Source organism: Aotus nancymaae, unplaced genomic scaffold (genome assembly GCF_030222135.1).
Source record: "Aotus nancymaae isolate 86718 unplaced genomic scaffold, 86718_ANA_hifiasm-v0.15.2.pri h1tg000014l, whole genome shotgun sequence".
In the NCBI taxonomy this organism is placed as follows: Eukaryota; Metazoa; Chordata; class Mammalia; order Primates; family Aotidae; genus Aotus; species Aotus nancymaae.
The window spans coordinates 86,597,179-86,624,261 of NW_026988425.1; the positions used below are offsets into that span (position 1 = coordinate 86,597,179).

The 27,083-nt window shown below is 36.0% G+C and overlaps 1 protein-coding gene across 5 annotated transcripts in view; it reads right to left on the bottom strand.

Moving 5' to 3' along the window:
• The window catches only part of KIAA0825 (KIAA0825 ortholog), a 457,524-nt gene that overhangs the window by 261,243 nt on the left and 169,198 nt on the right, over nucleotides 1-27,083 (bottom strand). For all 5 annotated transcript variants that reach the window (XM_064376145.1, XM_064376144.1, XM_012477515.3 and 2 more), the window contains one exon: nucleotides 10,824-11,003. In XM_064376145.1, coding sequence (XP_064232215.1) covers nucleotides 10,824-11,003 — 180 coding nt within the window. The remainder of the gene's footprint in view (nucleotides 1-10,823; nucleotides 11,004-27,083) is intronic.

Genomic DNA, 27,083 nt, shown 5'->3' on the forward strand with positions numbered 1-27,083 from the left:
ATCCACAGTCTCTACGTACACGCCATACCCAGCCACTCCAAATAAATGTAGCATCTAAGTTAGCAGCCAAGCTTCTGACTCTCCGTTTTCTACTTTTACTGCAGTATTTAAATAGTCCTCTATAAAAGTGCTGAGGCAATTTAACCTGCCCTATTCTTAACTGAGACCAATCCTCCATCTTCTGTAATTGCTCTGCAATGCCCTAGAATTAGAGAAAATCTTACGTATGTCTAAAATTGTCCATAGTCTATGGAGTAACATATGAATTCCCCAGTATCTCTGGCTGTAGATTCAAATTTCTTAAAAGTTCAGAATTAGAAAGCCATTAATTTTAATGAAGGCATTGGTTTCCTCAGGCATGCTTTAAAAATAAAGTGTGGAGAAGCACTTCCAGAATGATGGAGTGAAGACCTGGGAAAATCTGCACCTCCATTAAAGCTATCAGAACACTGGCAAAAACTGTGAAAATTTTTTGAGAACTCTGGAAATTAACCACAGGCTTGCAACAATCCAAGGAGCATTTATTCAAGAAAATCAGCTGAATCTTGGTAACAACAGTGAGCTTTGTGGCATTTTAACCTGCTCTCTTCCCAGCTCCCATTCCTCAGCAAGTTCTACTATGGCCTTAAAAACAAGCAGCCTTGAAGCCATGGTAGTTATAAAAGCCTAACAGCCACTGGAAGAGGCAGAGTATGTTCTGACCTATCCACATAGTCAGTCCCAGTCTCCCAAATTGTCACTATTTGCCTTGTCTGGAATAAGCGCTGTTCACAATGCTTATCCTTATTCAAACTAACTCAGTGACTGAAAATGTCCTATCCCCAGGATGTTTTGTCAAAACAGTCAGCAGCAATGGTTTAACTCTGTGGCTGCCTGAGGTAGTAATACTGGTGGCAAACAAGAAGCTAATTTAAAAAAAGAAAGAAAGAAAAACTGAGAAACGAGATGTACATGTACATAATGGGGAGGAATTTTGAATATCTCTGCTATACTCCTGGGGATCTAGAAGGACACACACATACAGGACTGTGCACATATCCAAGAAAGTCCTGAGAAAGCCTTAATCTCTCACCTCTGACTAATCTGGAGGCTCTGTGCAAGCAGGATATAAAGGCTAAGGAAGAGTAGCAAACTATGTGTGTGTTGGGACATGCCTTCAATTCTTTGGTAGTTTACAACAATTCTACTCCTAGGTATAGAACTAAAAGAAGTTTTTTTAAATATTCACACAAAAACTTGTACGCTAATGTTCATACCAGCATTATTCATAACAGTCAAAAAGTGAAAACAACACCAATGCCCATCAACTGATGAATCAATAAGCAATATATATATTTCCATATAATGGACTATTATTCAACAATAAAAGGAATGGAGTTCTGATACATGATACAACATGGATGAACCTTGAAAATATTATACTAAGTGAAAGAAACCAGATACAAAATTCACATACTGTATGATTCAATTTATACAGAATGTTCAGAAATGGCAAAATATAGAGACAAAAAATAGATTAGTAGTTGTCAGTAACTGGGGAGGGACTGTTAATGTGTACAGGGTTTCTTTTTGGGATGATTAAAATTGTCTAAGATTAAATGGTGCTGATGGTTTCACAGTTCTGTGAATCTACTAAAAACCTCTGAACTGTGATATTTTTACATTTAAAAGGATGAAATTTATGGTATATAAATTATATTTTAATACATTTGTTATAAAAATGCAATTGTCTGTAAAAGGACACACACACATTAAGCATTTGTCATTAATATCACAATATGATTTAATTAGAGCCGGAGGTCAGAAGACTTTTTCCATAAATAACCACATAATAAATATTTTAAGCTGTAAGACAGATCAACTTTGTTGCAACTACTCATCTTTACTGTGGAAGCACAGAATTATCCACAAATAATACCTAAGTGAATAAACATGGCCATTTCCCATAAAGGTTTATTAACATGGTGGGTTGGATTTGGTCCAAAGGCAATGGTTGGCAAACTTCTAGTTTAGGTAACTTAAAGGTTTTCCTTTGGGACTAGATGGGAGGTAGTCTGAGAGCTTTTAATGGTAAGAAGAAAGGGAGAGATAATTTTGGAGTATAAATTCCAGTGGAAAAAAGACAGGACTGGGTGGGATTTCCAACATAGAGTTTTTGTCCAACCAGAATGAATCTTTTTTAAAATTTTATTTTGTTATTATTATTTTTTTAAATTATTTATTTATTTATTTATTATTTGAGACAGGGTCTCTCTCTTGTTGTCCAGGCTGGAGTGCAATTGCATGATCTTGGCTCACTGCAACTTCTACCTCCTGGGTTCAAGCGATTCTCCTGCCTCAGCCTCCCGAGTAGCTGAGATTACAGGCACCCACCACCACATCCAGCTAATTTGTATGTTTTTGTGTGTGTGTGTATTTTTAGTAGAGACGGGGCTTCACCATGTTGGCCAGGCCGGTCTGGAACTCCTGACCTCAGGTGATCCGCCTGCCTCGGCCTCTAAAAATGAGATTACAGGTGTCAGCCACCATGCCTGGCCCAGAGTGAACCTTGTGCTGGGAAAAAAACAGAGGAAGAAAAGAGGCACAAACAGGAATTTTATGTAAAACATTTTTCACCATAGAGCACTGCATTAACTTATAGAAGAACAGAAGAATGAATACTTCTGAAAATATCTTAAAACTATTAAAAAAAATCAATCTCTGGTGTGAATTTTTCTTGTAATTTGTTCATTCCTTTTTAAAGTACAATTGCACAAAATAATTATGAATGGCTGAGATAATTTGGTTACTTAGCATAGCAAGTATCTTGTAACATGTTCAGTTGTTCCTGAAAGTAGCTGTATAGCAAGTAAGTTATTCTCAAATGAACTACTGATTTGTGGTATGAATATATTAGTGGCCAAGAAAATGATATAATTAATAAGTAAAAAATAGTACACTGAGAGTTCTTTGTTTTTAGGGATGTTACTTAGGAAATTAGTGTTTTCAGTCAATAGCTGATAAAGCCAATTCCAAATATTTTATTATGTGTCTAGTGGGCTTGTTACCTGAGATAATCATGTTATTTTTAAAAATGATTGTAACTTTGAAGAAGAACTTTTATTTTAGTGATAATAAAGTAACTGGTCCCAGATTCACTCTCCTGCCATGAAAGCTAGAAAATAGGGAAATATATGTAAAATAACTATTTTCATATATTAGACAACAGGAAACACTGTAATTCCCTTTAAAAGAAATCAAATCAGGTAAAGTCTGAATGTATTTCAGGATCACAGTTCCAGAAGCCGAAAGTCAAGCAAACCATGAAAGTCTCATGGAGATGAAGAGACAGAGGAGGATGGCAGCTGGAATTTTCTGAGAAAAGTACCAAAGGGATGAATCTACATAGGGAAAGAGCTCCAGAAATCTGTATAAGTTTTCCTTTCCATCTTACACAGAATAGTAGGCTGGCAGTGGAAAGGTTGACTATAGGAAGACAAGTGAAAAACAACTACTGGGAAACTATTAGTTGAACAATTCTCAGAGTTCATACAGGACTGGCAAGGTCTGAGTTCAGACCAGAGTGGCAAGATGTCATGGCCTATCTGACATTCAAAGGACACCCAAAAAGGTAATGTTTTAATAAATGGGCTAAACCAGGCCTAGAATAAAAGCTACTTTAGATCTGCCCTAATAAAGCTTGAAAACAACTATCTCTCAAGATGATCAAGGTGATACACAAGTAACACAATACAACAAAATCAGTAATGGAAGAAAACAAAATCTAGAGACTCAACAATATAATGCTGTTAATGTCTTGCATCCAATAAAAAATTACCAGACATGGAAAAAAATGTGATCCATAATCAAGAGAAAAGTAAGTCAATAGAAATTTACCCAGAAATGAAAGATATGATGGAATGAGCAACTAGGGTTTAAAACAGACATCATATATGTATAAGAATATTCAAATAAGAAAACACAAAATATGAAAAGAAACTATATAGAACTGCTAGAAGTTAAAGATACCTGGAATAAAAAGTCACCATATAGTCTTAATAGTAATTTAGACACTGCAGAAAAAAAAATTACTGAAATTGAAGATAAAATAGAAAGTATCCAAACAAAAGAACAGTGAGAAAGAAGGTTTAAAAGCAAAAACAATACAGAAAAAAGCAAGGAAGAATACAGTCTCAGTGACCTGTGGGACAATGACAAGAGGTATAATATACATGTAATTGAGAACCAGAAAAAGTGGGAGGGGGAGTGAAGTGGGGCTAGCAAAAGACAAAATATTCCAAGAAAGAATGGCTGAAAAATTTTCAAATTTGATAAAAATTAAACATCCTTAGGTCCAAGCAGCTCAACAAACCCTAGGCAAAAAAAATACAAAGAAAACAAAAACAAGGCACATCATAGCCAAATAACTGAAAAGCAGTGACAAAAAGTCCTTATCAACTATAAAATAAGACATATTACATAAAAGAAAACAGATACTGTAAATATTTTCACTGATTTATTGTTGGAAATAATGCAAGCCAGAAGATAATAAAATAACATCTTTAAAGTTCTAAAAGAAAAATGAAAAGGAATTTAAAAAATATGAACCTAGAATTCCATATCAACTGAAAAATATTTCAAACCTGAAGGCAAAATACTTTTTGACAAGCAATCACAAGTTAAAATAAATTAATGCCAGAAGATTTGTAATGCAAGAAATGTTAAAGGAAGTAATTTAGGTAGAAGGAAAATGATACCTATTGGAAACTCAGATCTACACAAAGAAGGGTGTGGAAATTATAAATATATGGATAAATATAAAAGCCTTTTAAAAATTTTCTTTAAAATATAATATTGGAGCAAAAATAAAAACAAATTGTAGGGTTTATAATATTTGTAGAAATGAAATGTATGGCAACAATAGAATAAAAGGGAAGAAGTAAATGGAAATGTAGCATTGTAAGTTTCTTACATTAGATGCAAAGTGATATAATGTTATTAAAAATTCAACTGTGATAAGTAAAGATACTATTGTAAACCCTAGAGCAATTACTAAAGTAAATAAAAAAGCCATTAGAAAATGTAAAATGGAGTACTGATAAATACTCAACTAATCCAAAAGAGGGCCAAAATAGAGGGAAAATGAAGATTAGATGGAACAAATTGAAAGCAGGTAACAATATAAACCTATAGTGCAAGTATCATAATAGAGAGTCCAGAGATAGATGCATCTATTTGATCACCTGGTCAATTTATTTCTGACAAAAGCACTGAAGTAATTCAATTTATAAAGAATAGTCTTTTAAAAAACTGGTTCTGGAAAAATATATAGCCAAATGGAAAAATATGAACCCCAACACTTATCTCATTATACCAAAAATCCATCATAGAACTAAACATAACTAAATCTATAAAACTGCCAAAAGAAATCAGAGGAGAAATATTAGTGTAATTTAGATAATCCAGTTGTTTTTAGGACACAAAAAGCACAATGATTTAAAAAACTGATAAACTGGACTCATCAGAATTATAAACTTCGCTCCATTAAAAGACCTTGTTAAGAAAATAAAAAAGTAAGCCATAGACATGGAGGAAATTTTATCAATATATGTATAAAATGAAGAATTTATGTGCAATATATATAAAGAACCCTTTACAGCTCAGTAAGACAAACAATTAATAAGTGGACAAAAGTTTTCAATAGATATTTTACAAAAGAATATTTTCAAATGGTCACTAAGAACATGAAGAGGTGTTCAATGTCATTACTCATGAAGGAAATGTAAATTAAAGCTTCACGAGTTCATACTACCTACCCCTTAGAATGACCAAAATTAAAAAGACAATTTCAAGTGTTGGCAAGAATATGGAGGAAACAAAATTTTTATACATTATTGGGCAGAATATAAAGATATATGCCTACTTTGTGAAACAGTTTTGTAGTTTCTTCTTTTTTTCTTTTTTTTTTTGAGACAGTGTCTCACTCTGTCACTAGACTGGAGTGCAGTGGCATGATCTCGGCTCACTGCAACCTCCGCCTCCTAGATTCAAGGGATTCTCATGCCTCAGCCTTCCAAGTAGCTGCAATTACAGGCATGAGCCACCACACTCAGCTAATTTTTGTATTTTTAGTAGAGACAGGGTTTCACCATGTTGGCTGGGAGGGTCTTGATCTCCTGACCTCATGATTGGCCTGCCTCAGACTCCCAAAGTGTTGGGATTACAGTCATGAGCCACCAGTAGTTTCTTATGAAGTTAAAAATGTACTTATAATATCACCTAGCATTTCCACTTCTAAGTACTTACTGAAAATGAAAACATACATAGTTGACCCTTGAACAACATGGGTTTGAACTGCACAGGTCCACTTATATGGATTTTTTTTAATCAAATGTGGATTGAAAATACCATATTTGCAGGTTCTGTGGGGCTGACTGCGGGAGTTAAGTATATGTTGAGTATATGGATTTTTTTTATTAAGGGGAACGGTTCCTAGAATGAATTCCTCACATATACTGAGGGATGACTGTAGTCACACAAAAACTTTTCTTTTTTTCTTAATTATTGAGATGGGGTTTCAGCATGATGATGGGGTCGGGCTGGTCTCGAACTCCCGACCTCAAGAGATCCACCTGTCTCGGCCTCCCAAAGTGCTGGGATTACAGGCATGAGCCACCACGCCTGACCACAAAGACTTATCCACTAGCATTCATAGCAGCTTTAATCATTGTAGCCAAAAACTAGAAATAATCAAAATGTCTATCCAACTGTTAAGTGGATAAAAAAAAATACTACTCAGTGAAACATTGCTCCACAATGAGAAGAAATAAACTAACGATAAACATAAAATTCTCAAAAACATTAAACTGAGCAAAAGAAGCTAGACACAAAAGAATACATAGATTTCTATTTATATGAGATTGTAAAATATCCGAAGTAAACTATCATGACAAAAAGCAGGTCAGTGTCTTCCTGGGGCTGAGAGTTGAAAGGTGAATCGACTGCAAAGGGGGAATAAAAGAACCTTTGAAGATGACAGAAAATATTCCATATCTTTATTGTTGTGGTTGTCACACAGATTTATACATTGAGCAAACTTACTGAACTCTTCGCTTGAAATAAGTGAATTTTATTATATTCACTCAATAAAATATTTAAAAAATTATTTAAAGTGAATTGCAAACACCTGTAATTTCAGCACTTTGGGAGGCTGAGGTGGGCAAATCACGAGGTCAGGAGTTTGAGACCAGCTTGGCCAATATAGTGAAACCCTGTCTCTACTAAAAATACAAAAATTAACTGGGTGTGGTGGTGTGCGCCTGTAGTCCCAGTCTCTTGGGAGGCTGAGGCAGGAGAATCACTTAAACCCAGGAGGCAGAGGTTGCACTGAGCCAAGATTGCGCCACTGCGCTCCAGCCTGGGCTACAGAGTGAGACTCTGTCTCAAAAAAAAGAAAAGGTGGATTGCAAATAAACCAAATGGTGACAAAAGGCTCAGAATAAATGGTTAGATACAACACAGAACAAAGGCAGCCTTTCAATATGTGAAAGGTTACGTTTAAAATCTGCCTACACTATGCTGCAGGTATCTATGTAGGTGATAGAGCCAGTCACTGTGCCTAATAGGAAGGTAAGATACTGTAAACTACTTTTGGCAACAAGAAGACAATTTAGCACATATATGCTCTCTAAACAACTCTTCTTAAAGGCCTTTATGAGGCTGAGGAGTAGAGAACCAAAGTGGAAACCCTGTATCTCAACCTTTAATTGGGAACTTTTCCTACATTATTGAAAGCTTTTTTCCCAAAGTTTGTGAGAGAGTTAAGAAAACTGATTCAGGAAACAAAAGTAAGCTCAATGCCATATCAAGGAGCCAAGTGAACAATATTTGTTGAGTATATTACTATCATATTAGATGGGGCATTTTTGACAGTATTTGCCTCATTTACGAGCCTGTTTTGACATTGTCTGAAAGACCAGCTGAAGTAACCTATGCTCGGATATTTTCATTTGTCTAACTGAAAAATGCTTGATTTACTTTGAAAACATAGGTGTCCAATGATTGTTCACAAATTTATTTCTTATAGAGTGCATTGGCCTTAGAAATGCCCACATTAGGTCCCTAACTTAATTATTTTTTGTATTTATAGCTTTTGCAGTAATTTTAAGTGGGTATTTTCATTCTTGTCTTCCCTCCCTGGCTCATGTCCACTCTAAGGAGTTATGTGTTAGAAAGAATTCCAATTATAAAATCAGATTGTATAATTCATTACTGAATTCATATGTTTATAAAGGTAGTATCTCAAAAAAATTTAGCCTTATAGAAAAAAAATGAGAAATAACATGGCCTAGGATGGGGTCCCCAACCCCCATGTTGCAGACCAGTACCAGTTTGTGACCAGTTAGGAACTGGGCCACACAGCAGGATGTGAGCAGCAGGTGGGTGAGTATTACCACTTGAGCTTCTGTTAATTATTAGTGGCTTTAGATTCTCATAGGATCGTGAACCCTATTGTGAACTGTGCATGTGAGGAAACTAGGTTGTTTGCTCCTTATGAGACTCTAACCAATGCTTGATGATCTGAGCTGGAACAGTTTCATCCCAGAACTATACCCCTCCTGGTGGAAAAATTGTCTTCCATGAAACCGGTCCCTGGTGCCAAAGAGGTTGAGGACTGCTGGCTCAGGAGAGAGGCGATCTGGTTTCTTGTGCTAAGTCTGTCCAACTTAATTGAAAGACAATCTTAGGCAACTCTCTTAATATCTCTGCTTTCTGTTTACTCAACAATAAGATGAAGATACAGACCATTTCATCTTTGTCCTTTTACCCTAAAATGATAAGACTGTGATGTTTTATAGGTAAGCCATGCTGAAATTATAGAATTATTTAGCAAGAGGAAACTCCAGCTGTGAAGTTTTAAAAAGACGTACTTTAGTTAAGCTGGGTAGGTTAATTATATTTACTGAAGCATAGACCAATTATTAATAAAATGTAAATATTGTGGGTTTATGATTACATGTCTCAGCTGTATTTCTTGTAAACAAGTTATGTTTTCAAATTAAACAAAAGTCATGGTAAAAGGCTTAATTTTGTTATGAATTAGTACCTTGTATTATCTTATTAGGGTTTTTAAAATAACCATGATTGCTAGCAGAAGAAAGAAAAAGACCTTTTCAAAGACTTAAATAGGAGAGAAAAGATAAAAGTTGAGACCCTCATGACCACTGCAGGCATCAGGTTCCAGAGAATATTTAATGTTTATGGAGCAACAACTTGTACAAAGGATAGGGGAGTTTCACCCATTTGAAGTTCTGCCCCTTTGAGCTTCCACACATAATTCAGACTCCGAATATGTGCAACGTCTGTTTCTAGAGACTTGTCTGACCATTTGGAGGAGGGTTTTCTCAATATGCAGATGGAGAGAAGTCAAATTGGGAGCAAGAAACAGTTTCATTTTCCCTCAGCAGCACCTGAAATCCATTGATATCTTCTAGGTCATTTTCAGTATAGTTTTGCGCTGTCAAAGATGGTTCAAGAACCTAATAGTTAAGGATAGAGGTTGAAGCATGAGGGTCATAGATTCTTTATAATCTTGTGAGAAAATCCAGCTCTTACTTCCCCAGAAACAACTAAAAACAGCAGAGGGTGGTAGGACTTTCAAGGACTTTTTTCTTTCAATTCAGTGAAGACTACATCGGAAACACAAGCTCCTAATTCAATCTTTTTACCTAGAAATATGCCCTTTCTTTGAGGAAGCAAGAAGCAGTAAAGGAATGCATGGAAACTAGGAGATAGCACTTTAAAAGGAGATCATTATTACAGAAACTTTAAATGACAGATTTGAATTTTGAAAATCATAACATGAAGTTATCTATTGCTATTTCATAGGGATAATGACCAAGAGAAGATGAAACATAATGACTTTAAAACAGCTAGAATGATATTCAAGTAATATCAGGAGTATAGTCAAAAAGTCTAGGAGGAATGAAACCATGATTATGAACTAGTTGGACCTTTTATATGGAGCCTAGGAAATATTTAATGAAAATTCAGGTTCCAAAGCAGGATATAAGAAAGTTTATAGGTTGAAAACTAAATGTAAATGATAAAAATCACTATTGGAATAGCAGGATCATCATCATCATCATCATTGCCTAAGTTTTCATCCTTTGTTTTCCCAAGATATTAAATATGAAAATTTAAAGGCAGAATATTAAGGTTGAGACAATGTGAGAATCTTTACACTGGTCAGATGACAGGCAGCCCATCAAAATCTCCTGTTCAAATATACAACCTGCATTGTCTTTATTATCTTTTCTAGCTGTAGGAAGAATAATAATACATATGGGAAAAATATATTCCCTCCAAAGGGATCATAGGACATGCTTACCTTGTAGAGAGACACACTATGGTCATAATAATAAATGCCTTATACATTTGAAGAAATTGACTGATAGTACCGTACGTTAAGTTGCTGAATAAATGCACCCCAAGAATCACAAAATATTTTTCACATCTTATTAATATCTTATATGCTCAATAGCAAAACATAATCTGTGATAAATATTAAAATAAATTTTTATGATAGAACTTTCCCTAATTATTAAAAAAAGAAAATATTTTCCTTTCAATCTCCCTTCCATCTTGTCCCAAAGTACATGTAATTTTACAGGAACTAATAATTAATGATTTCCAACAGAAGCTTTATACTGAAAAAATAGAAGGTAAACTTTTACAAACAACAGATTCAGCAAAACCAATATCAATACAACTTCTAAACATCTTTAAAGGCATATATAAGTATCTATAGAACATTTCTTTTACAAATAGTAAATGTCTCATACCTGGGATGTTATACAAAAAGTCCCATAACTGCTCTTCTTCCATGTAGCTCACAAAAACATTTCCAAATGTTTGTGGAGAAAAACTGCAATGGTACAATACTTTAAAGATGGCTTCCACCAAGCTGGATTCTTGGTTCAGGTTATTTTCTGTGTCAGAAACTTGTTCTTGAAAGGTACGTTCTTGAAAGGAATCAAAATGATTTAGTAAGGTATCAGTGACTATGATTAAATTCTTATCACGTACACAAGCATGATGCTGTGGAAATGGTTTTATTAATATTTACATAATAAGAGAATTACCACATTATTTCAGATCAATGGTCCATCCAACCCAATATTGTTTCTGAGATATCCATGGATATTTATGGGAAAAAATAAACAAAAACAACAACAACAAAAACCTGTGAGAAGGACCACAGTGACATCACTTCAAAGGTCAGTGCTAGTTTCCCTGTATGTCATAAATCTTCTTTCTCTTAACGAAAACTTTTTTGTTTCTTTTTCTAATTTAATAATAATAGACATTCTTTCTAAAAAAATTTTTTTTTTAATCTAGACAACTAGGAACACTAAAATTGTACTATGGAAAAATTCACATTTGTAGTTTTTCCAGAATTATGCTATCAATTCTACAAACAAATTGATGAATATTTCTTAAATCAACAGACCTTGCCATATCAGACTAAAGAGTTTTATTAATTGGTTCCACAATAAAACTATATATAGAATTCAACAAAATTTGGGCCATTTAAATTGTTCTTTCCACCCTCCTCTGGCTCCATAATGGCTTTCTCAAAGATCAGTAATCAGACATTTCTATACTGTTGCATTTATAGTTTGGATGGAAAGGTGAAGTAATAATTTCTGTTTTCTATAGATAATAAGCATGAGGTGTCTACTATTATAATAAACAACATATTTATAAAGTTAAAGGTAACAAATTATATTTTAGCTCATATTTTAAATATCTTGCATAAATGCAATCTAAAGTACTTCAAAACAAATATATTTTTTTATTCTTGCTCATTTGGAATATCATTACTTTTACATTCCTCTTAACAATTTTTTTTCTGTGGGTAATTTGATTTTGATGATCTAAAGGAGCTCACTGTTATCTTCAAACTAAGAAATAACACCATAGACTTTATGTGGAGAACATTATTGGTTTTGCTTCCTAATATCCATTTTCTTTCTTTTCAAAACAACTTAGTTTTCCTTTAGCAAGATATCCCTGCTTCTATCTGTGTCCCTCACCCCTCCATCCTCTCAACCATCCCTCCACCTCCCCCCCTCCCTGCCCCACACACTTAGATTATTTAGTTCCAGTGAAGCTGACTCTGTCATCTGGAGTGGGCACATAACCAAGGCCTGGCCAATCAGACCATAACCCCTTGCATCACAGTGATAGGTTCAGGAATGGGCAGGTATCCAATGAGAAACTTGTTTGGGATTTTTGCTAGAATTGTTGGCAAAGCAGTGTTCTCTTTCTACTGGGGTTGTTATGCTGGTAGAAAGTAGGTTGAAAGTTGCCGAAGGCCATTTTGGGGAGAAATTGACTAAGAATGAATCTGATACAGTAAGAAGCAGAACTAAGAGAAGGAGAGAAGATTTCTAATGAGATAACACTGTTTGAGAACCTGAATCTAGCAATGCCTACATATTTATGCTTGCTGAGTTGATAAATTCAGTCCTTCTACCCCCTTTTATTTTCTTTTGAGACAGGGTCTCACTTTGTCACTCAGGCTGGAGTTCAGTGGCATGATTATAGCTCATTGCAGCCCCAGACTCCTGGACTCAAGTGATTCTCCACCATCAGCTTCCCAAGTAGCTGGGTCTAAGGTGTGCATCACCACACCCAGCTAATTCGTTCTTGTTTTTTTTTGTAGAGATGGGGTCTTGCTCTGTTGCTCAGTCTGGTCTCAAATGCCTGCCCTCAAGTGATCCTTCTACATCAGCCTCCCAAGTGCTGGAATTACAGTCCTGAGCCGACGCACCCAGCCAATTTCCTTTTTTTGATTAAACCAGGCTAATTTGGATTTCCGTTACTTGCAGTCTAAAGGGTCTCAACTTTTCCCTCAAGCATAAAATGTAAAATGGCAAATATTCCTAATCCAGGCTTTCATAATTTATTATTTTATCCAAATAGTCTCTGCAGTTCCCTCTTCTTTCCACTCACTCCAATTCATCTTGCATAAAATTATCTGTTATCCTCATATTATTCCTTTTTTTAACCTTCTCCTTCCTCCACTGTTAAAAATTCCTTATCCTGATTGAGGATCAAGAGTTCCACAATCTTTTCCCAAATTATGTTCTAATCCCCAAACATCTGTTCTACTCAGGGGAGTTTATTCGCTTGTAAAGGTACCCTCCCATCTCCTTTTCTTTTTCTATGCTATAATGTTCTCCTCCAATAAAATCGTCATGATTTAATCAATAAATTAATCGACTAATCAACTGCTCCCTATGTGTCAGTCATCATACCAGGCACTGAGGCCATCCCCTTCCAGGGATTTAAGGATTGTGCATATATGTGTATATTTTGTTGGGGGCGGGGAGGAGATGACAGACAAGTAAAAAATTATTACCTATTACAACATAAGGAAAAGGTGAGTGACCATGGATCTGAGTTTGTCTGGGACAGTCCTAGTTTAGGTCTGTTGCCCTGGTGTAATTACTAATGACATCCTCTTTCACTTTTAAAAGTGTCTCAGTTAGGATGATAAATTATTTGATCACCTTAAGTCTAAGTGCTTTAAGTATGAGGCACTGTGGAAATGCAGAGGATGATGCTTTAAATTTTTCAAGGGAACATGGATAAGTCACAAAGCAGATCACGTTTCAGCCAAGTCTTTAAGAAGGCATAGAAATTTATCAGCATGACAAGATCAAGGTGGGGAGTACTTTCCAGGAAGACAGAAGAATTGGTGAAATGTTGCAAAGACAAGCAGTGCTCATGTGGCTGAAGTGAGTCTGCCGTGAGGAAGGTGGGAGATGAAGCTAGACAATCAACAGAGCATGAATAATATACAGGCCTGTAAATCATGCAATGGAAATGCAGATGCCAGGGTGAAAATGAGAGATAGTTCTATAGAATGGGTGATGATTTTACCAGTTTTTCAGATGAACAAATTAAAATGAAGAGAAACTAAGTAACTTGTCCCAAGGTCACAAAGATAGTAAGAATTTGTTTGTGCTGTCCAAATTATACTATAATCCCAAATTTCTCAAAGCCTGCTTTGACATTTTATTGACAATAGCCACTAAATGCAAAGCACTCAGTCCAAACCATGTATATGGTATGTGGTAATGTATTGTCTCAACGCAAAATTCTTTAATTTCACATAGCGTGCTACATTTTCACATATATTGTCTTGTTACAACCTAGTACTATTTTACTACATGACTTTCTATGGGTGTGCCTCTTGTCTTTAGGTATCTTCCAACAGCACCTGAATCAGTGCTACATGTTTAAGATTAAAGGAGGAAGAAAAGAAGGAATGTTTACTACTAAAGAAGGAAGAAATGTTTTAATACTGTTTTAATACTAAAGAAGAACGAAAAGAAGGAAGTAAGGCAGAAAGAAATTGTTTTAATACTAAAACAATGTTTTAATGCTAAAGAAGGAAGAAAAGAAGGAAATGAGAAAGAAATACATCTCTTGAGTATTTTGTGTTAGGTTTGGTCCATCTAGAAATTGATATTTCGGGATAGCAAATAATTACTTGCTAGTCATAACGTTTTTTGCCCCTAAGCCTCATCCTCCCCACATCCACTGTATCCTTTCTTTTCACCTACTCCTTTAAAATCTTCTTCTCTCTTGAATTCCTTGCAGCTATGCTTTCTTGGGTTCAGACTTCCTTTTTGGCATGTCTTTTCTGGTAGCTCTTCTTCCTCTTTTATCTGGGGTTGGCAAGTTTTTTCTATAAAGGGCCAAATACTTGAGGTTTTGCAAGCCATTTGGTCTCTGTGTCAACTACTCAGCTTTTCCCTTGGAGCACAAGAGCAACTATAAACAATATGTAAATGAAGGATCAAGGCTATGGTGGACTCAAACTGTATTTACAAAAACGGGTGGCAGGAAAGGGCATTTGGCTCATGGGAGCTCCCCTAGAGCCACAGCCTTAGCTTTCTTCCAGCCTCACTGCTTTCTACTTGGCTTAGCGATTCTGTTACTCTTTGACTTGAAAGAGTCTTCTTATGCAGAACTTTCCAAATTATCCATCTCTGGCTCTGACCTTTCTCTTTTATGCTCATTGCCGTGTTCCCTAGTTTGTCTAGATCACCGTCATACGCTCATCTCCAGGCTCAATGCCTTAGCAGTATTTATTCCTTCTTTGAATTGTTAGATGTAATAAAATAAATATCTCTACTCCCATTCTCCTTTTCAAAATGAATCGAATGTTCATTTTTTTTTTCCCTAACGTGTCCCTTCTTCTCTGATTCTAACATTATTAATATAGTTTAGGTTTCCTTTTCCTCTTGTTTTAATCAAAATACTTCCCAGAATATATATTAAATCTAAACTCTTCTAGCTACCTTTTAAGTTTCTGCACAATGCCTTACGTATCAGTCTTATAATTTTCTCTGATTTCCCAATATTCCAAGATAATTTCTACTTTGGGCCTCATTCATCATCTAATAAGGCCTGGCTGGACAGTAATGCTTATCAGATTCCAGATGTTTCTAAGGTCTGTGCCCTGGAAACCTGGTGAAAGTCAACATCTTTGCCAGGTGCTCATCCATAAACATTGCTTTTCCTTAAGTTTTTAATTTCTTACACTATTGGGATATTCTTCTTGTGCTCTCTTTCATTCTGATATTCCCCTATTCCTTTCAAGATGACTCAGCTCTAGTTTAATTATTTTAACCTGCTCTTTAAGTTAATCCTGATGGAGTTTAGGATGCACTATCCCCAAAATATGGCACCTTAGCATTTGAGAAAACAGCAGTAGCAGGAAGTTCTCTTTGACCTTCTCCTCCCCTTTTCCCCTGAAATAGGCCTTAAAGGAATTCTGAGTTTCCTCTAAAGTCGAACATAAGACCCTCATTCCAAGAGGTGCACTCCATATAGCTGGCAGAACAAAATGTCCTCATCTTGAAGACACAGGGACACAGAGAAGAATGTGAGCAATCAGACCTTGCTAAATTCCCCCTGGTATATGGTCATGAAATTATACTCCCTTTGTCCAATCACTCTTCTGCCACACTGCCCATTCTTCATCACACTTAAGCATAAAATAGACAGGTTTCCCTGTGTCTTCAGGTCTTCCTTTCTAAAGGCTCCCATGTCATGTAAAATTGATATTAAATACATTTGTATGCTTCTCTCTTGTTAATATCTTTTATTATAGGTGCCTCAGCCATGAACCTTGCAATGAGTGAGGAAAGGTATTAGTTTTTCTTCCCTATAGTCCCTTACCCTTTCCACAAAATATAGGTCTAACTCTTTCATTTTTCTTTCCCTCTGCCTTCTGGACCAGACATTTGTTTTTCTAATATAAAATTCTCCCAGTGTGTCTTTATAGAGTCTTCTGTAGTGAAAGAGATGAATGTCAATGAGTCCTAGATCTGCCTAAAGTATCCATTGTTCAAACAAATGTCATCCACTTTGCCTCCCTCAATCAATAATTTTACCTAAGAGGTATTCTCCCATTAGAGCAACATCTAACCCACACCTGGACTCTTGTATGTTCTTCCCATTAATATGAGTCACACTTTTGGTCTCACCCCACTTCTCATTTTCCCGGCACTAACAAAAGAGGAGTGACTCATCTGAGTGTTGAGTTTGGGGAAAGGAATTAGGTTGGCTGTCTTAGCCCAGTTGGCTTTTCTATTTTGGGGTTTGCCTAACTGCAAAGGCTTGCATTCTGGCCTGATCTCCTATCTGTTAAGGTCTAATAGGGCAAGGTCTGCCACTGCAAGGAAGTCCTATAGTTTTCAGCTCTTTTGGTGGTTTAGGGAGTAATAAGTGGGGTGTTGTGGGGTTGGAGGTATGGAGGGATAAGCTTAATTCTGGAAAGCAGTATTGGCAAGCCACATATTTAAAGCAATATTCTCTGACCCAGATTTTACCAGTAAAAATCATAGTAGTAAAGATGCTACTTTCAATTTCATTTCCCTTCTTTGTCAAATGTTTCATAGATTAGATAAACAAATGTCTTCTCAGTAACACTGAAGGGCTGGATACATTATTTTAAACTCCTTTCGATAATCTCAGCTTGTTAGTGCTTCAAAAGAAGGGTGGTTTCAGGCAAGAAATTCAACCACCAACCCTCCAGGAGACTGTATTTATTGGTACCAAAGGTTTACACATACATGGTACACTAGCACTTGGCTTTCCCAGCCTGCTTAATTTTTACTTTCTACTTTCTACAAGAATGTTGTTAATGACAAGCTCCTGCTGAGACACTAAAGTGGGTTTGGCAGCAGTGTTGTAGAAGAGTGTGCCATAAGCTCAGGGACTCTGAATTAACCAGGCACTAATGAGCATCCCTCACCAAAGGGAAGAGGTTCACTCATTTTCAATCCAGGTATTAGAGAGAAAGTGTAAAAATAGAAATTATAGTATGTAAAATAAGGATTCAAAATTTAAAACACCAGGCCAATAAATTAAAAAGAGGTGAGGCCGGGCGCGGTGGCTCAAGCCTGTAATCCCAGCACTTTGGGAGGCCGAGGCGGGTGGATCACGAGGTCAAGAGATCGAGACCATCCTGGTCAACATGGTGAAACCCCGTCTCTACTAATACAAAAAATTAGCTGGGCACAGTGGCGCGTGCCTGTAATCCCAGCTACTCAGGAGGCTGAGGCAGGAGAATTGCCTGAACCCAGGAGGCGGAGATTGCGGTGAGCCGAGATCGCGCCATTGCGCTCCAGCCTGGGTATCAAGAGTGAAACTCCGTCTCAAAAAAAAAAAAAAAAAAAAAAAGAGGTGAAATATCATAAGAAAATTATTTCAAGGAAACACTAAATTTGGATGTCACAGCTTAGTTCACTGTGAAAATTAACTAAAATAAAATTAAAATCTAATTGGAAAATTAGTTTAATAACATTGCACTTTGTTGTATAAAAGGCTAATGATATATGTAAATATAAGGACCTATCATTCATTTATAAAATTTTCAATTAATATACCTTTTTTTCACAGAGAGGCTATAATGGACCTGAGGAAACAGGCCTTGTTAAGTTTCTCCCAGTTTACTGCCATCAGATCATACTTCCTGTGTCCAATAATACTTCTGCATAACTGTCCATAAAAAATACAGTTTGTCCTGTGTTATTGGGTCTTCATTTTGGAAGGCTCTTGTGTTATAAAAAACTTATACTAAATATATACACTCTTCTCATCAGCACATGGAACATTCCCCAGGATAGACCATATGTTAGACAAAATAGGTCTCAACAAATTTTTAAAAACTAAAATCATAACAAAGGAGTAAAACTAGAAATCAATAACAAAAGGAATTTTGTAAACTGTAAAAATATACATGGAAATTAAACAACATCCTCCTGAATGACCATTGGGTCAAGAAAGAAATTAAAGAGAAAAAAAAATTCTAAAACAAGTGCAAATTTAAACACAACATATCAAAACCTACAAGGTACAATAAAAGCAATGTTAAGATGGAAGTTTACAGCAATAAGTGCTTATATGAAAAAAGAAGAAATATGTCAAATAAACAATTGAATGATGCACCTCCAGGAACTAGAAAAAGAACACACATAACCCCAAATTAGCTGAAGGAAAGAAATCATAAAGACCAGAGCAAAACGAAATGAAAAAGAGACTTTAAAAATACAAATGACAAGTGAAGAAAGGTTATTTTTAAAACATAGAAACAAAATCAATAAACCAAGAAAGAAAAAAGATCCGAATGAACAGAATCAGAAATGAAAAAGAAGACATTACGACTGATACCACAGAAAGATACAAAAGATCATCAGAGATTATTATGAACAGCTATACAGCAATAATGGAAGACCTGGAGGAAATTTCATTATATGGATACATATAACCTACCAAGATTAATTCAGGAAGAAACAGAAAACCTGAACAGACCAATAACAACTCATGAGATGAAAGGAGTAACACAAAGTCTCGCAACAAAGAAAAGTACAGGACCAGATGCTTTCAGTGCCAAATTCTGCCAGACTTTCGGAGGAAAACACCATTTCTCCTCAAACTATTCTAAAAAATTAAAAAGGAGGAATTTTTTTTCTTAACTCATTCTATAAGCCAGCATTACCCAGCTACCAAAACCAGACAGGAACACACAAAAACAGAAAACTACAGATCAATATCTTTAATGAACATAAATGCAAAAATTCTCAATAAAATGCCAGCAAACCAAAATCAACAGCACATAAAAAAAATACACCTTCATCAAGTGGGATTTATCCCAGGGATGCAAGGATGGTTTAACACACATAAATCAATAAACCCGATACATCACATCAACAGAATAAAGAAGAAAAACCATATGATTACCTCAACAGACAAAGAAAAGGGATTTGAAAATTCAGTATCCCTTTGTGATTAAAAACTCTCAACAGGTCAGACATGGAGGCTCATGCCTATAATGCCAGAGCTCTGGGAGGCAAAGGTGGGAGGATCACTTGAGGCCAGTCATTCAAAACCAGACTGGGTAACACAGAAGTACGTTGACTGTACAAAAGAAAGAAAGAAAAAAAAAAAGCAGAACTTAGCTGGGCATACTGATGCATGCCAATAGTCCTAGCTATATGGGAGGCTGAACCAGGACAATTGCTTGAGCCCAGGAGTTTGAGGTTACAGTAAGCTATGATTGTTGCAAGTGCACTCCAGACTGGATGACAGAGTGAGACCCTATCTCTAAAAAAAGTTTTTAAAAAACTCTCAACAAACTAGGCGTAGAAGGAACGTACTCCAACATAAAAAAAGAACAAAAGCCATATATGACAAACTCACAGCTAATATTATACTAAAAGGGGAAAAGTTGAAAGTCTTTCCTCTAAGAACTGTAGCAAGACAAGGATGCCCACTTTCACCACTCTTATACAACATAGTACTGGAAGTCCTAGCCAGAGCAAAGAGTCAAGAAAAAGGCATTAAAGGCATCCAAATTGGAAAAGAGGAAGTTAAATTGTCCTTTTTTACTAATGAGATTATCTTATATCTAGAAAAACCTAAAGACTCCAACAAAAAACTCTTAGATATGATGAATAAATTCCATAGAAATGTAGAACACAATATCAATATACATAAATTAGTAGCATTTCTGTACATCAATAATGAACTAGTTGAGAAAAAAATCAAAAAGGAAATCCCCTTTATTATGACTACAAAAAATTCCTAGGAATAAAATTAACCAAGGAGGTGAAACATCTCTACAAGAAGAACTTCAAAATACTGATGAAAGGAATTGAAGAGGACATAAAAAGAATTTTTAAAAGTCCTAAGCTTATGAGTCAGAATAAATAATATTGTTAAAATGACCATACTGTCCAAAGCAATCTCTATCAAAATATCAATGCTATTCTTCACAGAATTAGGAAAAACAATCCTAAAATTTATATGGAACCAAAAAAGAGCATTAATAGCCAAAACAATTCTGAACAAAAAGAACAAAGCTGGAGGCATCTCACTACCTGGTTTAGAAATCTCTTTCAAGGCTATAATAACCAAAATAGCACAGTATTAATAGAAAAACAAAAACATAAACCAGTGTAACAGAATAGAGGATCAAAAAATTATTCCACATATTGACAGCCAACTGATTTTCAACAAAGGTACAAGAACATGCACTGGGGAAAGAACACCTTCTTTAGCATATGGTGCTGCAAGAATGGGAAATCCATATATAAAGAAGAAGTGAAACTGGACCTCCATCTCTCACCCTAAACAACAATAAACTCAAGATGGATAAAAGACTTAAACATAAGATCTGAAACTGTAAAACTACTAGAAGAAAACATAGAGAAAACACTTCAGGGCATTGGTTTTGGCAAAGACTTTATGGCTAAGACCTCAAAATCACAGACAACTTGAACAAAAATAGACAAACAGGACTTAATTAAACTGAAAAGCTGAAAAGCTCCTGTATAGTAAAGGAAACAACAAAATGAAGAGATAACCTGTTGAAGGGGCGAAAACATTTGCAAATTATTCATCCAACAAGAAACTAATGTCTAGAATATATAAGGATTCAAACAACTCAACAATTCAAAAAATACCACCAAAAATGGGCAAAGGACATGAATAGACATTTCTCAAAAGAAGACACAAATGGCCAACATATGAAAAATACTCAACATCACTAATTATCAGAGAAATGCAAATCAGGCCGTGAGATATCATCTTACCCCTGTAAGAATGGTTATTATTAAAAAGACAAAAACAACAAAAGCTTGTGATGATCTGGATAAAAGGGAACACTAACACACTGTTGGTGGGAATGTAAAGTAGTACAAACCACTATGTAAAACAATATGGAGATTTCTCAAGAAACTAAAAATAGAATGACCATATGGCGTTGTGTGTGTGGTTTTTTGTTTGTTTGTTTGTTTTTGTTTTGTTTTTGCTTTGTTTTTTGAGATGGGGGTCTCACTCTGTTGCCCAGGTTCGAGTGAGGTGGTGTGATCTTGGCTTCCTGAAGCTTTGATCTTCCTGGGATCAAGTGATCCTTCCACCTCAGCCTTCCAAGTAGCTGGGACTATAGGCTAATGTCACTATGCCTGGATAATTTTTATATTATTATTAGTAGTAGTAGTAGTATTGTAGAGACAAGGTCTTGCTATGTTGCCCAGGATGGTCTCGAGTTCCTGGTCTCAAGTGATCCTTCTGCCTCACCCTCCCTAAGTGCTTGGATTATAGTCATGACCCACCATGCCTGGCCAGAACTACCATATTAATCAGCAATCCCACTACTGTATATCTACCCAAAGGAAAAGAAATCAGTATATCAACAGGATATCTGCATTTACAAGTTTATTGCGGTGCTATTTATAGTAGCAAAGACATGGATTCAACCTAAGTGTCTATCAACACATGAATGGATAAACAAAATATGGTATATATGGACAATGGAACACTATTGACCATACAAATAATAAAATCATGTCATTTGCTGCAACATGGATGGAACTGGTCATTATCTTATGTGAAATAAGCTAGGCACAAAAAGACAAATACTATATGCTGTCACTCATATGTGAAAGCTATAAAACTTGATCTATTGGAGGTAAGGAATAAACTGATAGGAACCAGAGGCTTGGAATAGTGTGTGGGTCAGAGGAGACTGAAGAAAATTTAGTTACTGGCTACAAACATACAGTTAGAATAAAGACATTCTTATGGTCAGCAACAGAGTAGGGTGACCATAGTTAGCAACAATATTGTATATTTCAAAGTAGTTAGAAGAGAGGACTTGAAATGTTCCCAACACATAGAAATGATACAAATGAAATGATAAATACTCAATGTGATGGACATCCCAACTTCTCTGACTTGATCATTACACATTCTGTGCATTAACAAATACTCACATGTACCCCATAGACATGTAAAATATTATGTATCAATTAAAATGGTAAGAATAGTAAAAAAAAAAAAAAAACTCTTAAATACATTTTCATGCTGTCCTCTTGTTAATCTGTCCTTTGTTATGGGGTGTCAGTCAAGAACTTTGCAATTGGTGAAGAAAATATAGTACTTTTTCTTCCCTCAGTTCAATAATTGTGATGAAGACTGTATGGTACACAAAGCCTAAAATATTTTTTATCTGGTCTTAGGTATATTAAAAAATTTGCTAGACCCTGTACAAGAATATTGGGGCTGAGGCAGGAGAATTGCCTGAACCCAGGAGGCGTAGGTTGCGGTGAGCCGAGATCGCGCCATTGCACTCCAGCCTGGGTAACGAGCGAAACTCCGTCTCAAAAAAAAAAAAGAATATTGGAAGAGTGAACATATGTTACAAATAGCTAATACTAAATAAGGACATTTTCTATCTACTCTGAAACCATATGTAAGTATAAGTAGGTGTCAGCTTTTCAAAACAGTCTTTCCTTATCACTCAATCTGTCAATCTCTATTAGTCACCCTATTTTAGAAAAGCATGCTAGGCATGGTGGCTGTAATCACAGGACTTTGGGAGACTGAGTAGGGAGGATTGTTTGAGACCAGGAGTTTAAGACCAGCCTGGGCAACATAGTAAGATGCCATGTCTACCGAAATGTTTCTAAAAATAGCCAAGTGAGATGGTGCATACTGTAGTCTAAGCTACTTTGGAGGCTGAGGTGGTAAGATTGCTTGAGTCCGAGTTTCAGGTTACAGTGAGCTGTAATTGCACCACTACATTCCAACCTGGGTAACAGTGCAAGACTCTGCCTCAAAAAAAGAATTAGAAGTACTTCATGGTACTTATTATTAGTAGCTGAACTTACCTAATTTTTATATCTGTTTATAAAGTTTGTGCTTTCCACTTTTCCCTCAACAATCAATTCCCCAAAATATAAGCTGTATAAAGGCAATTTTTAAATGGAATAAGTATTTTCTTTTTTATCAACTTTTATTTTAATTTTCTGCCTTGATGATATGTCTCATGCTGTCAGTGGGGTGTTGAACTCCCCCACTGTTATTGTGTGGCTGTCAAAACCTTTTTATAGGTCTAGAAGTACTTGTTTTGTGAATCCAGGTGCTCCAAGTTGGGTGTGTATGTAGTTAGAATAGTTAAGTGTGCTTGCTAAAATGAACTCTTTGTCATTATGTAATGCCTTTCTTTCTTTTTGCTGTTGTTGATTTAGAGTATATATCTTACCTGATATAAAATAGTGACCCCTTTCTCTCTTTTTGGTTTCTGTGTGCAAGCTATATCTTTCTCCAACCCTTTACTTTGAGCCTATGGGTGTCATTACATGTGAGATGGGTCTCTTAGAGACAGCAGAGGATAGGTTTTGTGTGTGTGTGTGTGTGTGTGTGTGTGTGTGTGTGTATTCAACTTGCCACTCTGTGCATTTTAAGTGGGGGCATTTAGGCCATTTACATTCAAGGTTAATATTAACATGTGAGGTTTTGATCCTATCATTAAATTGTTTGCTGGTTGCTTTGTAGTTTCTATTGTGTGGTTGCTTTATAGGGTCTGTGAGCTATGTATTTATGTGTAATTTTCTGTTAACAGGTATCTTCATTTTGTTTCCATATTTAGAACTCCCATAAGAATCTTTTGTAAGGCTGCTCTGGTGGTAATGAATTCCCTTAGTGCTTGCTTGTCTGGAAAAGATTTTATTTCTCCTTTGTTTATGAAGTTTAGTTTGGTGGAATATGAAATTCTTGTTTGGAATTTCTTTTCTTTAAGAATGCTAAAAATAGGCCCCTAATCTCTACTGGCTCGTAAGGTTTCTACTGAGAAGTCTGCTGTTAGCCTGTTGGGCTTCTCTTTGTACGTGATCTGCCCTTTTTTTCTAGCTGCCTTTAAGATTTTTTTTCTTTAGCCTTGATCTTGAATAGTCCGATGACTATATTCCTTAGTGATGTTCATTTTGTATAGTATCTTGCAGGTGATCTTGAATTATTCCCTCAGGTGTATTTTCTGAGTTGTTTACTTTTTCTCCACCTCTCAGGATGCCAATAATTCATAGATTTGGTCACTTTTCATAGTACCATATTTCTTAATGACTCTGTTTATTTTTTAAATTATTTTTGTTTATTTTTGTCTGAGTTAGTTCAAAAGAGCATCAAGCTTTGAGATTCCTTCTTCTGATTGGACTAGTCTGTTGTTAAAGCTTTCAGTTTTACTTTGAAATTTCTTAAATAAGTTTTTCAATTCCAGAAGCTCTGATTTATTTATTTTTAAGCTATTTGGTTCTTTCTTAATTTTCTGGATTGCTTTAGATGTTTCTTTGTGTTGATTTTCAACCTTGTCTTGGATCTCATTGTGCTTCCTTGCAATCCATGCTTTCAATTCTTTTTTTTTTTTTTTCCTGTCAATTCTGAGTTTCCATTTTGGTTACAAACCATTTCTGGAGAACTAGTTTAATCTTTTGGTGGTATCACTATATTTATATTTTTCATTATGTCAAAATTCTTGTGCTGTTTCCTTCTCATCTGGAGACATTGGCATTTCTAATTTTTGTAGTTATTTTCACGCAGGTAGGATGTTTTCTTTTTCTTTATTTCCCTAGAATGTGTCTTTTTCTTTCCCTTTCCTTTTTCCCCTGTTTCTTGGGGGTGTGACTGTACAGAGTGCTAGGTAGGGTCTTTTGGCTTTGCTTCTATAGACATATGCACTTCTTTTGGCAGGTTTTATATTGGGCTGTGGAATTCAACCTACAAGCCCATAGATGGCACTTACAGGTAAAAACTGGCTGTGGCCAATGTGGCCGGGTATATATTTGATCCTTGTTTACTAGCAGAGGCTCTCTGTTGCCTCAGGCAGTGGGCTGATTCATGGGAGGTACAGTGGTCTGACCTCCCTACTCAGCCCTAAGGGGTGGCAGGGGTCACAAAAGGTGGAGCCAGACCAGGCAGGTCCACTTACAGGACCCTGATGTCAGGCACAGGTATCAGTGCCAAGGGAAAATACAATGAAGCAGCTGCCAAGTGCCCAGAAGTGTGCCTAGGCTTGGAGCTGGGAAACCACCTCGGCTCCAAGTTCTCTGCACAGGTATGATGGATGGCCTAAACTTCTAATCAAGGAGAGTGGGTGCTCCAGATGCCTGGAGCTCTACCTGGGCATGAAGTAGAAAGGCTTCCCTGCACCAGAATCTGCAAAGGAAAGGTGGGGCAAGTCAGGCTGGTTGATCCAGATAAGCAGTGCTCTGAATGCCTGGAGATCTGCCTGCGCATGGAGCAGAGAGGACCCCCTGCAGCAAGCAAGATCTCTGCACAGGACGGGTGGAGCAACTCATGCTACTGGACCAAGCAAGCAAGTATTCTGAAAGCCTGGAAACCTGCCTGGGTGTATAGTAGAGAGGGTCCCCTTGCACCAGAATCTCTGCACAGAAAGGGTAGACAGCTTAGCCTGCTGATCCAGGTGATCCGGTGCTCTGAATGTATGAAGGAAATTTGGCATGGCATGTTTACCATTGTATTTGCAGTCTAAAACAGTGCCTGGTACATGCTTGATGCTCAGTAAATATTAGTTGAATAGAGAATTTACTTAACAAATCAAGAAACAAAATATTTTCAGAAATTAACTCAGAAGAATGTTACTTCTTATTTTTAAAAATCATCCTCACAAAGTCTCATGTTTTCATTTCAGAATTCATTTAAAAACAATGGACTTTCAGGAAATAATGGCTCATCTAACAAGGACCACTTAATACATCAAGTAGGCAATGTACTCAATTTTTCTGTATCTAATTTTTCTCATTTGTAAAATGGTCCTAATAATCCTGGGTTGTAAATGAAATAATATATTAAATCATTTGAGTTGCTTGGGAAAAGATGCTGCAGAAATTTATGATAATAGTATTACTTATAATATAATGCTCAGTCATTTTACATACTAATACTGAAAGCACATTAACTACTAAAGAAAGACACGTTTCTATAGTCATATTAGACATTTTCTAAGTTCCATGAAGAGAGAGAATGTAAAATATTGTAGTCACTGACAAACTAGATTAGATTTGATTCAGTGCAGGTGAAACATCATAGTAAAATTCAAACTGCCAATCTCCCAAGCTATATGTAAAGGTTCTTAAGGAGTCCTAAATATATAGAACTTGAGAATATTTATTTGGTCTACCTCTCATCTTCAAATAGATGACAGCTGCTAGGGTAACACCTTCCCAGGCACAAAGATATCTAAAAGGGAGAACTTCATCCCCTAGGAGACAAGTATGCTTAGTTGGAAAGGGAGGGTTACTGAGCAGCAGAGAGAGAAATCATTGCACAGAGAGCACAGGAGTAATCAGAGGAGAAAAAAATCCATCAGACATATTTTCCAGGCATTCAGTATTTTTTAAAAAATGGAAAGAATCTAACATAAGTGCCTACTATGTGCCAGTACTGAGTACTTTATGTTTATTTATTCTTTAAAGCTCAAAACTAATTAATAAGGTCAATATTATTAGCCCATTTAGAAATGAGAAAATGAGAGTTTAGAGAGATCAATGAATAAAATAGAATTGTCATGGAAATTGAATAGGCCTGCAATCATTCAACAAATACTTTTTAAAAGCATGTTCTATGCTCTCAGTACCAGTCTAAAGTGTCATGAACCAGGCCGGGCACTGGGGATAAAATGGTAAGCTATCCCTGCCCTCCTAAAACTCACAGTGGCT